The sequence below is a fragment of the Malania oleifera genome, chromosome 13, assembly GCF_029873635.1.
Source record: "Malania oleifera isolate guangnan ecotype guangnan chromosome 13, ASM2987363v1, whole genome shotgun sequence".
In the NCBI taxonomy this organism is placed as follows: Eukaryota; Viridiplantae; Streptophyta; class Magnoliopsida; order Santalales; family Ximeniaceae; genus Malania; species Malania oleifera.
Genome location: NC_080429.1, coordinates 2,100,624 through 2,116,741, shown reverse-complemented (window position 1 = coordinate 2,116,741; position 16,118 = coordinate 2,100,624). Strand labels below are relative to the sequence as shown.

At 33.8% G+C, this 16,118-nt stretch overlaps 1 protein-coding gene across 2 annotated transcripts; it reads left to right on the top strand.

Annotated features, from left to right (window-relative positions):
• LOC131145643 (RNA-binding protein 2-like) lies at positions 1 to 7,517 on the top strand. Of its 2 annotated transcripts, XM_058094834.1 has the most exons (7): positions 1 to 188; positions 3,283 to 3,419; positions 3,496 to 3,733; positions 3,814 to 3,875; positions 3,953 to 4,034; positions 6,971 to 7,092; positions 7,200 to 7,517. In XM_058094834.1, exons 1-6 carry the CDS (start codon positions 104 to 106, stop codon positions 7,072 to 7,074), a joined length of 708 nt encoding a protein of 235 aa, XP_057950817.1. In that variant the 5' UTR covers positions 1 to 103; the 3' UTR covers positions 7,075 to 7,092; positions 7,200 to 7,517. The 2 variants fall into 2 exon arrangements, with proteins under 2 accessions (XP_057950817.1, XP_057950816.1); XM_058094833.1 differs by having other exon boundaries at positions 3,953 to 7,517.
• Positions 7,518 to 16,118: the final 8,601 nt, after the last annotated feature.

The following is a 16,118-nucleotide window of genomic DNA, read 5'->3' as shown; positions in this document are numbered from 1 at the left end:
AAACCATGAATAATAAAATAAGCGTCCGAGGCGAAGGTACGAGCATTGCTCGGCGTCGGTTCAAGCTCCTGCTGCTCCTTGCTTCGTGTCTCCTCTCTCTAGAATGGCCGACGCATACTGGAGATACAGCGACGCACGGCAGCCGCCGATTTCTTCTCTCGTCGGAAAACGGCCCCGTTCCGAATTTGGTACCGAACTTCTTTTTCCCTGGCAATCTTTTCGCTTTTTTTTTTTCAGTGTATGTTTTACTCGATGTTAGTCTACGCGATGCGGTTAGGGTTTCGAATCAAAATTTTTCTTTTCTTTTTTTTGTTAATTTACTTTGTTCATTCTACTTTTCTTTTTTTGTTTATATTTTTCGGCTGGCTGCCGAGGAATTAATTAGGGTTTCACTTGCTGTTCATATGTTTCACCAGCTGTTAGTCGTTCGGATAAGTTGCGACGAATCTAAATAATTTTAAGCATAATATTCGATCATTTCCCGATTTTAAATTCAGGAAACGAGAGATTAGAAATGTAGCAGCTTCTTTATGTTTCGATTGTTTTTGCATGTTAGGGCTTAAAGTGTGTGTGTCTGTTTTATTATTTTCTATTATATTTATTTATTTTTTATCTACATGTTTTGTTTGGATGCCGAGGAATCAATCAGGGTTCCGCTCATTCTTCTTGTGTTTCACTCACTGTTAGTCGTTTGGCTTAATTGTTGTAAAAATAATCTTCAGTTGGAAACCAAGCTAGATTTAAGCCTAAAATTTGCTTATTTCCCCGGCTTAAACTTGGCAAACAGAAGGAAGATAAGGGCTTTTGACTAGAATTGGATCAGTCTTTTTATTTGCCTGTTGCATTTTAGGTCTCAAAAATGTTTGTGCACACATGCAAAAGGGCATGCATACAGCTCTTAATGCTGAATGCTATTCGGGATTTGTCGTTAATGTAAATTCTCCCAAGGCACTGTAGTAAACATGTGTCTTAGTGACAAGGGAACCTATAAATGACATGCTCAAAACCCAATATTTTCTGGTCTTCCTTGATTTGAACTGCTTCATGAGTTTTAGCTTGCCAGAGACTCAATTTCCCTCTTTGTACACATGACTTCATGACAGTTAGTCTGAACTCTCTAGGGGCTTGCACTGTTTGACGTTTTATATTGATGATTGAGAGGCCAACATGAGACTCCTTTGTCCATGAGCAAATATTTGTAGCCTTCGTCTGTTGAAATAAATTTAATTTTTAACATGGTATTTCTTGTGGCCAGGATCTATATTTTGAAGAGTAAATTTAATTACTTATTTTAAATATTTAGCAGCAGGTCATTTTTCAATCAAATTAACCTTTTTTAGTAACATCATTTGTAATTTTTGAATGTGGGTCAGACTTCGTAACAGTTCCAATTTTATGAGGATTTTGTTGATCTATTTGCTTTATACTGATATGCTATAAAAAAAATATAAAAATATCAAATAGATCCATCATTTTGTACAAAAACAATTTAGTGTGTGATGAGGGATTTTTCACTCTGATAAATTTGGGATTATGGTTATTGCGTTGTTTGACATTGCTCTATTAGCAATGGAGTAACCCTATGGTTGTTGAGATATCCTCTTTTGAATTGATTTAAGTTGTTAGTAACCAACAAGATCCATTGTGTTCAGTTAATAACAGTTTAGGCTTTGATTGGATAGTAGCATGGTATATTTGTGAAATGATTTTCCCCCCAAAATATATGACTTCTCAATGTGTTTACCACATTGTATTTTGATCACAACGAATGCTTTGAAATGCAAAACAGGTATTGTCTATGTTTCTACTGGCCCTTTGCTGTAAGATTGGCAAGTTTCTATATCACATTCATCTGGCGTTTGTGTTGATACTTTGCTGCCATTATAACAATCATGTGTTATATATCACCCAGGGGCATGTGTGCAATATTTTCCTCAATGTTATTTCTAATTGAAGAGGATAATGCTTTAATGAAAAACAATCCTTCTTAGTGAGCTACTTTGGGCTCAGTATATGACACTTCCAAAAATATCTGATGCAGTAAGTTTTTTGATATATTATTGTTAAGAAAGATCATCCTTCTACCTTGATTGCGGTTTTCTTTTGTTTTGATCTGCGGTTGCATGTATAATCTATAATCCTTATTATCATGCCTTCCCAGGCTGTACAAAATTGTAACTGTGAGTTGAATGTCAAAACCTTATTTTTTGTGAATTTGGAATCAAGAATTGAATCAAACCACGAGATTTGTCATAGAATTTAGTTATAAGTTACATGCATACATATTAACAAACAAAATACTTGAAAAATGAGATGGGAAATACGTTGATGTATGATCATGTGCTCTAGTGTATGCACATAGTTCAAGACAATTAATTTGCCTGACATGTCATAGCTTTGAAAATTTTTATACCCCATACCCTTCTTGTTTCCAAATAAGCCATCATTGTAATCGAGCAAATGAAGACATAAAGGGATTTTTCAGCAAATGAGAACTCTTGCTGGTTTAGGAACCCTAATTTTTAAAACAATTAAAAAAGAGAGTTGATTGATTTTATTTATTTTAAGGCTATAAGGCCTTATTGCATTAAAAAATGGTGTTTCGGATTTCTAGTAACCTGGTTTTTGGGAACCAATGGATCTGGGATATAGATTTCACTGCTTATTGAACTGCAGTTGTAAAATTTGAGTTGTGAATCATATTTAATTGTCAATTCTTGTTTGCTTAGATTTGGCTACTAGATACAAGTCTTGTTAAAGTAAAGCAGAACATACTTATTCATATGTCAATTTGTCAACCTCTTCTATGGTTCTACCCAGTAATTTTTGGATTTCTAGTAGCCTGGTTTAATTGGGAACCCATGGATCTGGGATATAGATTTCATTTCTTATTGAACTACCGTTATAAAATTTGAGTTGTGAATCATAGTTAATGGTAAATTCTTGTTTGCTTAGATTTGGCTACTAGATACAAGTCATGTTAAAGTAAAAAGCAGAACATACTCATGCATCTGTCAATTTTTCAAGTGCTTCTATGGTTCTTGACATCGATGAGGAGAAGAATTCTTTAGCTGGGTGTATCCTTATTTAGTCTGGTTGGTGGTTGGGAGCACATCTTGCAGTCTCTCTCCTTTTCTTACTTATTAAGTGGCTCAGATACATGAATGCATTGATGTATATTACCCAATGACAGTTGTTCTTTACCTCCTAATAAGATGCTATCGCACCTCTCTCTCTCTCTCAATGGGTAATTTACAGAAATTTTTTTGCTAAACCTTGTAGATCTCCCTGGCAGCCATGAATTATCCAGTTATTATACCCGTGATGATGAAAGAGGAGCACACCGTGCAATTAGAGATCCCGTGATTAGAGATACTGACTCTATTGGAGCATCCTATGATCGCTACCTGCGTAGTGCAGTATGTATTATTTATTGTTTCTTTTAGATCCGAGTAACAATTTTATATATGCAACTAAATATGATTCCCTTCCCAGCAACTTTCATCTTTTGGTGGAGGGGAGTCTGGCAGACCCTTGAGTGGTGGAATGACTGGTCCCCCTGTTGATGATCCACGTATGGTGGGTATTGGGGCTATGGACTCTGGGGCAGCTGTTAAAGGCCGGGCCTTAGGTTTTGGAGGTGGAAGGACAGATAATCCCCTCCCTGCTGATGCCTCTAGTACCCTATTTGTTGAGGGCTTACCTGCAAATTGTACCCGGCGGGAAGTATCTCGTATCCTTTTACTAGCTACTCCTTTTTATCTTGCTTTTACCCCTTCCTTTTTAGTTTTGTTCCTTCACTTGGGTTTGCAGATATCTTTCGTCCTTTTGTTGGCTACAAAGAAGTAAGGCTTGTGAGTAAGGAATCAAGACATGTAAGTTTTGTATCCGTAAGTACAGAAGCATTTCTTGGCACTTTAGCTGTGGATTTACTGACTATTGATCTGTGCAGCCTGGGGGAGAGCCGCTGGTGCTCTGTTTTGTAGATTTTGCCACTCCAGCCCATGCTGCGACTGCAATGGATGCCTTGCAAGGTGAGCTAGACATTTTGCCTTTTTCTCCTTATTTGTTTTTGGAAATCTTGGTTCCAAGCGTCCTGTTTAATTCTCTGAATGATGCCTTGGAGGATGTAACTGTATATGTCTTTTTTTTTTAACTATGTTAATTTAAATTTTTTATGGGTACATAATATTTATGGTGAATGTAAATCTGTGTTTGTGCAGACCTAATCTTTAACTTGCTATGATAATCATGTTCAATACAAGTCATTTAAGTGGTGGTAATTACTTACGTGTTTCAGTATGGGTGTGGGTCCTAATTCAGTTTATCATGGCAGTCCAATACAATGCTGGAGAATTTTTTGGCAATAAATAATAAGTGATGTTTAACAATTTAAGAAGAAGAAGCTTGAAATGGTACGTACTGGATTAATAATTTATTATATTTGAGATTAGGACAAACTCTGGTACTGCTGTTGTGGACTCGCAATCCAAGAGTCCCCCATAGTATATGTGCCTTGTGGTGAATATAGTATGCTCCATTATGTTTTCTTTGTAGAATCATGAGTTTCAGTTATCCACCATGGTAGATTGTTAATTTGGTACTGAAATTCTGCATAATATTTAAATTTTCAACAGGAAGCTACTTTCTTCCTTACCCTAGCCTCTTTCCACCATGGCAGATTGTTAATTTGGTACCGTAATCCTGCATAAATATTAAAACTTTCAACAGGAAACTACTTTCTTCTTTACCCTAGCCTCTTTGATAGGTAAATTCTTAATCATGTCCAATTATTTTTAATTCTAAACCAGGGTGAAATCCAAATTCCATTTTGTGGTAATTTAATCCAATTCAAAAGCTGTTATTGTTTATACACATTGAAAGCTAGCGAGAGAGGAAGCTTTGGCTTGGAAGAGGTGAGGAGGGAGACGTGACAATCTTATTCTAGCATGGTGATTTCATTTGTTATTTGCAGAACTGTGGTGGTGGTTTAGTTGTTTTCCTAGTAGATTGAAAGTGTCCTAGTAGTTGGTAATGAACATCCTTTAGTTGAGAAATGTCCCTGGTACACTTATATTTTCTCTAGAATGAAAGATAGCCATGGCGAGGAATGCTAGAAGGTTATTCACAGAACTTGATAGTATTCAACATATGACTTAAGAACATGCCACATGATAGTAAATGCAGAAAACATTAGCGCTACACATTTGAAGTAAACATGTTCATGCGTATAATGGGGACTGAAAAATCCTTGCCGATATTATTGAGCTTGTTTATCTTGCTATATTGTATGTTACTTTCATGTAACAAGAAGAGATAGACATCAATAAGCAATCTTATTTCTATTTACTACTAGCCGTATATCATTATAATTGCAATATACAAGATGAAATAGAATAATTTAAAAATGTGACTAGCAAATTGTTTAGGGGGGGAATAAGAATGTAAAGATTCCATGTGAAAAAATGATCTGTTTTTGCAACATGAAGTACCTTAGGGATCCCAATATCTTTGAATATTGAAAGACTGTTTTAGGTCTTTTCAAATTAATTTTTCTGCGGCTTGAGTTGTTAAAAGTTAAGTGAGAAGTTCAGTGTGTTTTGAAGATACATCTCTTCTGGGAGAGAATTGTTGAGCTCAAACTAACTCGATAGTTGTGTTTGAAAATTCAGTTAATGAACAGTTCCCCGATAATTACTGAGTTATTGCTGGAGGAAAACAATATGAAAATACATGTCGATACTCTACGTTGCTCCTTAGTTGATTTAAGGGAATTCTAAAAATAAAGGACATTACACAGGATTGACATGCTAATTGATAGTTATATAATATTATATTTAAATATATTACTAATGGCAGTTAATAAATCAATAATATAATAATATTTATATAACTGTACTGTAAAATCGAATATATATACACATGAATCTTTTTGTTTCTATTTTATTTTATAAAATTTCTCAATATATTCCTTTTTTTGTTGTAAAAATTGACGAGTTTTTTATAGTTGTTTTTTTGTATTTTTTCAAAACTCACACTTAATGCATTTTAGCTATTACTCTTTGATTATCATTTTTATGAATAAAGTAAAAGCAAGTTATGTTACAAAGTATTATCATACAGCTGATGTGTTGTCAAAATAATATGAGTGGAGTGTCCAGAGTGTGTCAAATGAGTGTAGAAGTGTCAAGTGTCTAACATTTATAATGCACGTTATGGCATTAAAATTGTTGACAATTTCGAAGTGTTGCATGCGTGTAGGAGCATTTGTAGGCTGTTGGTGTTCCGGCACACCCTTGTAGAAGTGTCAGTGCTACATAGCGCATCACCGAAACTACTAACACAATTTTGTAGTTTTTCCATGATAAAATAGAAGGGTCTAACCTTTTCAGCTTTGTTTGACCCTGCTACATTTTACTTTGTTACACAGTGGGTGCGAGCAGATTTTTAGAATTTAAGGCCAGTTGGAGTGTTTAAAAGGTTCATTAGGGCATCCCACACCAGCCATGCAGTTTTGGGATTGATAACAGTGTTGTCAATGTACCTATCTTTATGTCTAATTTCACCTTTTTAATCTGCCATGCCCAGAGCAGTGTCTGAATGAAGCTAAGTAGTGGGTGGAATATGCACATTCTCGCAATCTGTCTCTGGCCTTTATAAAGCCTGGTGGCCACCTTATGTAAAGCCTTTCTCTTAGCCCCTGCCTCTAGGAGAAACCAGCTATCATTCCTTTTTCTTATGTCAGGCAGTAGCATTCTGTTTTATTAGGAAAGAAGCAATGGGTCATGGAAGTAGCATTGCTATTTAGGTTGTATTAGGAATTGATTGCGGACATTGGTCAAAGTGTGTTTCAAATTTTTGTATTTTAGTGATATATGGGCGCCTAATATCATCTCTTTGTTGATGTCCCTAATTCGCCGTTAAGCGTGGTCAGTTGCGCAGCGTAAAATAGACACACTCAATTTTGCAGGTTATAAATTTGATGAGCATGACCGAGACTCGGTCAATTTAAGGCTCCAATTTGCTCGCTATCCTGGTGCGAGGTCAGGTGGCGGGCATCGTGGCAAGCGTTGAGTTATGCGGTTTTTGCAGGTGATAAATGCTATTTCCCATTCGTTCGAACCTTCATTATTACTGGCCGTTAGGTTCATTACGGAACGATGAATCACGCTAAAATGTGGAACAACAATTCTCTGTAGGACCCACTGAATCAGGAAGATTTACGATAATGAGGGACGGTACAACGGCCTTGCGGTTTACACAAATATTCTAATGGACGCTTTTGTTTAAGATCGTAATGATTTGGGTGGGATTTCGGTGATTGAGGGACAATTACTAGAGCTTTGGGAGTGTTTGCGTTTCTGCTTGAACTGTTAAAACTCTAATCCTATTTACTTTCCCAAGTAGTGGAACATAGTGAATGTTGATTCACTGTGCTAAATTCTAATCTTATTTACTCGTTTGTATTTTGTGCTTAGGAATTTATATATTCAGACCTTTATTGTTTGATGATGATATATTAGCGACTGCTGGGGTGGGTGTCTTTTCTCTTTTGGGTGTCCTTTCTTTTTGATAACATGGTTTTATTTGTCATTTTGCATGGTTCTACAAAGAGCATTTCACAATGTAATTTGCCGAAAGTTTGCACCTGTTGTTACCAAGTTCTGAAACAGTCCTTGTCCTTATTATTGAAATTGATATTTTGTAGTTAGCTGAGAGGGTTTAGTGCATGCATTTGCATAGGATATTAGATCCTGGATAGACTGTCCTTCACAGCAGCGCAAAATCGCAGAATCCCTATCACATACATTTGTAGTCTTTGAATAGGGGTCTTGTGCTTCAAGTATGTTTTTTCATATTTATAGAGTTCATGGATGTTCCAGTCCCATTAGCTGCCATTTTAGCTTCAAAACGGATCCATCTTTTAGAATTGGTTTTTGTAACTGCTTGAAAGTCTTCGAGTTCTTTTTGCTTTTCAGAGCTTTTGTGGTCGCTAAAGTTTACTGAGCCCTTCTATTGGGGCTCTGATTAAGAAAAGAAAATGGAAATATGCCCAAACTTTAGTCCTTTGTTCAGTGTTGCTTGCCTATGTAGCAAAAATTAAGAATAAAAATAAAAATACAAATAAAACATTTTTTGATTGAAGCCTCTCTAAAGAAAAGCAACTCTGTAGGTAGGGCACGGCACTTTAAATTTTTTCTTAAGGTTAAAAACTTCATTATCCAGTCGGCTGAGTGGGTATGGGTGTGTGTCACATGAGGTCAATTCATGCTGCAATTGTATTTTAATAATATATGGCATCTCTTCCTGGAACAGCAAGGACGCAGCATCTCTTTGCTAAATTTTATATGTGCATTTTGTTTTTTTAACTGCTTGCCGCTGTGATGTTCTCCTATTTTGGATTGCTGACTTTTTGTAAAATTAGAAGCATGGGAATGTCACGAGTGAGAGAGTAAAATGGTGAGTTTTGTGTATGAATGGATTCGTTTTATGATTGGTGGTTGAGAGTAAAATGGTGAGTTTTGTGTATGAATGGATTCGTTTTATGATTGGTGGTTGATTATTATGGTGTATACCAAGGGGCTTTGTTTATTTATTTGTTCTTTTTATTCCCTGTACATGGCCTGCACAACGCAGGTTCATAATCCTATAGCCAGCCACCCAAAGGCGGCACATTTCAAGGGCACATTCAAATTACTCTCAACTTTCTTTGGAGTTGTATTGGATTTGAATAAGATGTGATATAAAATTATATTGAAGTTTGTTTAAATTTACCTAAATCTAAATTTAAGGTTCGATTTCTATGCTTTCAAGCGCAGTACAAGGGATGTTTAAATCCCCATCTCCACAAAGGAGGATGGGGAGATGAGGGTTTATGGAGATAGGGATGAGGTGCTTCCCACACATCTTTACTTTACCTTTGGGACAGTGGCATTTGGACTACAAATATTAATTGTGTTTGAATTGAGTAATTTTATATCATATTTTGTTCAAAGTAGTTTGAATCTGTCTTGAAAATTACATTTAAACGTTGTAGGTAAAGAGCATGCAATTTATTATTTTCTTCCCCTCAATTTTATTTTGGGTTGGTAGCACAATGTGCTGCGATAGTGTCCCAGGTTGCTTCTTTATGCTAGGAGAGCTGTGTGAAATTCTTGTATCAGTATAGGGTCGGGGATTTGATGCCTTGATTTGGATATCTAGGTATTTTAAAACTATGTAGCTTAAGAGTCGGGACTTCGTTTTGAAATGAGTTTCCTTTATATTTACATAATTAAATTTAAAGTTTCAAACTTGCATTTTCAAATATAGTTTTGGAGTTCGGGTATTCGACTCTCACTTGCAAGCAAGTAAAGCGCAAATACGAGCCTTAAATTTTTTTCCAGTTGAAGTTCACATGTTTTTACATTAAATACTTGAAAATTTTCTTCCCTCTTCACTTATTTGTTCAGAGTATGTCTGTAAGTTTAGTTTTTATTATTTTGTTAATTACAATTTTTGGAGAGTTCATGTTCAATTCTTGAATTTGAATTCCTTAGATTTGGGATCAAAGGAATTGTTTAATTTTGCTCATTTTACCCAAGTTTGAAAATTCGAGCTGCTTCTTTGGTTAGCAGACTGAACGTAATATATATATATATATATATATATATATTCTTGGATTTAAAGTATAAAATAAAAAACATGTAAGTTAAAATAAAAGTGAGGTGTAAAATTGTATCGAATGCATGGTGTGGTAAATCATAAGTATCCATATGGCCTTTAATTAGAGCTGCATGCACACAATCTCAATGCTTCATATTTAACCGAAACTTTAGAAAATGGCATGTCTTATTGACCGGGTTCTCTACAGAAGACGAGACCCAGATAAAACATGAAAAAAAAGGGTTTGTGGTATGGATGATTTTGAATTGCTCTTTGGTATTTGTACTTTGTGTTGCTTCCCGTAGCTCAAGAGCTGGCTGCCTGCATGCAGCACCTCCCATTAATTTAGGAGCTGTGCTCTGCACAATTTATGTGAAGAAGCCTTTTCATGAAGTTCTTGTATCTCAATAGGTGGCTAAGAAAAGATTCATTATTTTTGGTTAACAGGATGTTGATTTGTAAGATTACGATTGAATTCAAATTTGTGCAGATTTAAAAGAAATTCAGCACAACTTACTGATTTAGTTTGATGTTCTTATAAACTTTATTCAGCTCCATGCAAGCCCTTCAAATTCAAATTCAAGATTTGAATTCTATACTTCTAAATGGTCTACCAAAATTTTTATATAAATAATCTAAGTTTTTAAAGACATCACAATCAACTTACAAATCCAATGGTATGCGCCTCCTAGTTGGAGTGTTAATAGATTAACATCGATGCCAAAATTTGTCATATGATAATTTGGATTCTAAGCTCATCTCAATCAGCTTTTGATAGTCATGACTAGTAATCGTTGGATAAAAATTCATTTATTTGAATCAAATTAGATGTGCTTAAATCAGTTTATAACTTTTTCGAACGTTAAATTACTCATATATGATTTTTATTTATTCTTAAACCAGTGGATCTGTAGATTTCAAGCTTTATTTGATGAATATCCATTAATAAGATTATTAATAAATAAATTCATACGTTAAGACTTATTAGACATCAATTAATTAGTGTAGCCTAGTATGCCAAAGACCAATTGTACACTGCCAACTCTCGCATTGACACTATTGTGTACCATGACCGACCTTAAATTCAATTCCAAATGTGCAACTCTTGTGATCAAAATTAAAATTTAAAATTGCCGATCTTAAAAAATAATAAAAATATTTAATTCTATGCTTGGTTATTAGGTATTTAATAATTTAATAATTTCTAATTTTTAAAAATAATTTTAATTACTATGCTAAGAAATAACTTGTTCGATTCATGATTGTCCTGGGATGGGAATGATAGATGATTATTTGTCATTTGTTGTGGATTATTCGATTTGAATCATTACAAATTAGCTACTTAATTAAGTTGAATATGAATTGTCATTTTATTGTCTGATTATTCCGCCATAAATTATTCATCCCAATTATTTTTTATTTTTTTTATTTTAAGGAGACAAGATAAAGTAGGTTGACACAAGGAGTTGCGAGTGGTTATTTAATAAAAATAAAAATTTATTGATGATTCATTGTGGATAGGGGAAAAAAAAAACTGAAAATAATTATAGTAATGATGATAGTACTTATGCTTTCCCATCGAAGACCCACAACTCCATTCCAAGCCGCCCAATATTTCAGCTGATAATAGCGTTCGTATTTTTGTCTTCTTCGAATGAGCTTTTCAACACGCATGCAGGAATGCGCTATTTTCTCTGTCCTCTCTCGTCGCTGTGGACCTTTGGTTCCAATAATTAAGATTCCTTCCTACTTTTCTAAGGGACATAACATTATAAATTTTAGGCACTCCAAAAAAAATTTACTAGTTTATTTTCTACTCCACATCAAATTTTATTAAAACAAAAAAAAAGTAATAATAATTGTGTGAATTATTTGATTTGTTTTTCAGCAGAGTGCTTTCGCCGTTGGTGTTCTTTTCGATCTCTGTGCATTTCACTGCTTCACTAGAAATTTCCTCTACCCCTACCGTATTCCAACTTGTTAGTTTCCACCGCCTGTTCAGGGTTGGATTTGACGGCGGACTTAAAAAGCCACCTACTTTACTTCCAATCATTTCGAATAACGCTTGCATCAACTGTATTATCGCGGCTGCTAGCACAGAGTTAGCTGATGCTTACCTAAGTAAATTTTATTTTATTTTATTTTTTATTTTTAGCTTTCCTCACCATTTTTCAAAATTTTAAAAACATATGCATAAGGCAAATTATGAACTCCCTCTGAGTTTTTAAAATACGACATCTTAGTTTTTGAGAAATTATACAAGGGACCTACTCTTCACGTGTTCGTGTACCTGTAAATTGGTCCTACATTCATTAATACCATAGGAAGACCAGTTTTTGATAAGTGTATAATTTAGGAAATAGACACGGAGACACGTGGAGGGGAAGGTTCCCTGTATAATTTCTCCTACTTTTTGGGTGAATGATAGCTACTAATTTTTTTTATTAATCATTTCATGAAGTGTTTTTTTTTGGTATTTTCAGGAGGGTGGGAAACTCAAACTCATGGAGTGTGCATGAATTTTGCCCATTCCCATAATAATTTAAACTATTATAGATTTATGCCCAATTTCGCATAGTTTAGTCTTCTAATTTTCAATTTTTTTATGTAGTCAATATATCTGGTATTAATAAAAGAACGTACAAATAATTTCCCATTTAAAGTTTACTATGAGTGATACAACATAAAATGATAAATCACAACATTATAGCGAGATTAATATAGTATATTTATTACCAAGACTCTTTTTTCGAAGACGACGAGCTGTCCACCTTCATTGCCTAAGATGAAGAATTATCATTAGTTTGTGGTCAAGCTCGAGGTTCCTCTTCGATATAGGCGAGTCCGAATCCCTTTCTCTTTTGTCAGTTGATCCTACGAGCTTTCATAGAAAGGGTAAGAAGTATTTTGCATTCATATCAAAGAGAGAATCTTATTCGTTTCAAGCTCATCATCATTGTGTCACACCAAAGGTGCAAATGGTATAAGGATAAAGATTGTGAAATTAGAGTATAGGCCAACAGACTTCTAGTGGTCCAAAAAAGATGAAAAAAAATTTATTCATCCATTCTATATCAATCAACATCCATCATCTTCCATGTTCCACCATCTTAGTGTGTCTCATCTTTTAGAAGGACAAAACAAAATTTTGGCATCATTGTTGTTGTAATGGCAATGGATTTTATTCTTCAAATGAAAATTATTACAAGTCAAAATAATCGGATAGTCCTTTTCATACTTATCTTGTTCGAGAGAATTTACATCACTTGTTTTTTTGTAGTTAGTAGGGTTTTAATTTTTTTGATAAGATGTTACTATTGTCAACTATTGAAGGGTGCAAATGTTATGTTTGATTCATTTCATATAAGTTATTAACGGTACAACGATGATGCTATAGGGAGTAAATAAATTACAAACGTGAACCCATAATTGTCATAAAATAAATGAAAATTCAAATTTTTTTTTTTATGAATTCTAAATAACATAAAAATATCCTTTCTTATCCACTTAATTTCTCCATCTCATTGTTCCATCTTCTAATTTAAATCCTTTCACTTTCTTCTGCTTCTTTCTCTTTTTACGATTTTTACGATTCTTTTTCACTTTTTATTTCAAGGGATACCTCTTGTGAAATAAGGGAACTAACCCTACACCCTTTATGGGGGGTAGCATAGCAAGTTCACTTCACTTAATTCACCGAGAATAACTCGTTCAATTGCGTTTATGTGCACACAAATTTCATTCTCGAAGTTTGAAATTCAAATTTGAAAAGGGTGAAAAGAATATGGGATTCGAGATGAGATACCTTTCTTTTTGTAGATGATTTAGTGTGGGCCTTCAATAGGCGAAAAAAGTCATCCACACACACATATTTCATTTTGGAAGTTTGAAGTTCAAATTTCGAAAAGGGTGAAAAAAAAAAGTCATTTAACTTTTTATTTTATAATTTAACAAGATTAGACATCCATAACTTAAATAATATAAATTAGGTTTATTGTTTGATCAATATTGAGGAAATTGAGCGAGTGTGGGCGCTTAAATATTTTATTATAATGTACTTAATACATATAAAACATGTTTTTAAAAAAAAAAATAAATTAAAAGATATTCTTTCACCTCAATATTTTTTTAAAATAAGTAATTGGCGAAATGTAATATGATAGAACAATATCGAATCAGATTGTCGACTAGTATTGTATCATCAAAGGATAATATTTAGTCATTGTTCGTCACATGTTTTTTTTTTTATGATGCATTTGCAATGTAATTAATTTATTATTTATCAGATGTCAAAACCTTTTTTTAAAGGCAATATTGATTTTATGTGTTTTAAAACTCATCATGTGTTTCTTTTTAAGCATGTGTTTATATTTGTTTCTCATTCTAACTTTTAATAGTTCTTCATATTTTTAATGCGATAATTTTTGTGTCACATCGACTTGTCTTTCAATTTGATTATTTGGTCAAGTTTACTTTTAATTAAAATTATTTCATATATAAAGATAAAAGCATTAACTGTAATAATATAGCATTAAGTAATATAACAATAATACAAAATGCTTGTGAATGAGACAAGCACACACCAAGTAGTTTATTTATAGAATTAGGAAGAAAAAATTAATGCTCATAATATAAGTTTAATAACTTGTGCTATAGTCTCTAAAAATTAAAAAGTGAGTAAATATAATGTGCCAATGGTAACTTTTAAAGCATTAAGTCGGCGTTAATAAAGTTTAAATACAAGTTAATTGACTTTTCAAAATACATTTTTCTCAAAAGGAATATATATATAAGGGCAGCCCGATGCACAAGATTTCTGCGTATATGGGGTCCGAGAAAGGAGCCGACCACGATGAGTCTATAGTATGCAACCTTATATTGTGTGTTTGTGTGTATATATATATATCTACACACAAACACACAATATAAGTATATATATATATATGTATGTATGTATGTATGTATGTGTAATGAAACAAAATTATGCATATTTTTCATTATTTGACCTTTTATCATTTCTATTTTCATGGGTAGTGTTGCTTTTCCTCCTTTTATGATGACCAAATATTCACCCAAAAATAATCAAATAAATAAATAAATAAATAAGATTTTAATGAGCTATGTGAATTGTGAATCGTGTCCTACGAATAAATTAAGAGTAAATTACGTTATTTTCATTTCTAAATGTCGCCCCTAGATAATATTCTGGTTTGGGAAAGTTCTGAGGATTCTCGAGAATGTGAATTGGGACCTCTTTATGTTAGGAATATACGAACAAATTCCCGAAACCTGTGAGAAACAAATAGAGAAAGAATAACGCCAAAGAAAAATTCAATCACACGCACAAGACAATATCTACGTGGTTCGGCAATTTTGTCTACGTCCACGAAGTTGTAGGGATTTCAATATTATTAGGAAGAAAGCACAGAGAGTGCGGCGATACAATTCTCTCGCTCTCGCTCTCTCTCGCGGATACAACCACACAAATCCTAATCACCTGAAAACACCCTTTTTATATGTTGCGCCTAGGGTTCCGTTCCGAATGGGCTCCAAAAATTTTCCTTGGGGGGGTTGCCCCCGGACCCCCACGAGTAGAAGTTTTTATCTATTTGTTAAATCCCAAAGGAAGTGAATATCTTTTACTTAAAAATTATATAGTTTTTACAAACTTTAAGAAAGTTTAGTGTCTTCCAGGAAGATAAATTACTGTCTTTTCAATCGAACTTTGAAACAAAAAATATATATCTTTAATTGTTCTAGATGATTGGGTAATCTGCAATGACAATGATGTTAGTAATATTCAAACCTAATTCTGCATGCCTTACTCCCAATCCTTGAAAATGGATGCATGATTTCTAGAACCAAACAATAAAAGAAACTAAAAGGAGCATTGGTTTTTGACTTAAGCCTAAGCAGTGTTATGAGTCAATTTAGTACACGTGTGAATGGCCCTCCCCATTTGGGCTTTCCATGTTTCATGTGCCTTGTTTGTTTCCAATGTTCAACGACAGGGCTTGGTGGACTTGGTTGTGATTAGGTATATAATTTCAAGGGTGTTGTAAATTGTGATTTGCCCTAGGAATTAATTTCTCTTTGACCTTGAAGAAAAAAATAAATAAAGACTTAGTCTCCCACCTCCCATCCATAATGGTTGGCCACACTTTAATGCATAAATTGCAAGGCCGGCCTAACCCTTAGGCGGCTGAGGCATTCACCTAGGGTCCAAAAAATTTTGGGTCCTCTAAATTTTTTTTTTAATATAACAATACATTTTTGGGATCCCAATTTTTTTTTTTAATTAAATAATGTTAACATTATTTATTATGCTCTCTTTCCATACATTGACTTCCCAACTAACAAATAAATGAAATTGTATTTTAAAATATAAAATAAATGTAATTTAATTCTTTTATTTTTTTCAGGTATCATTGACTTCCCAACTAACAATTTTATTATATTTCTAACTATCTATT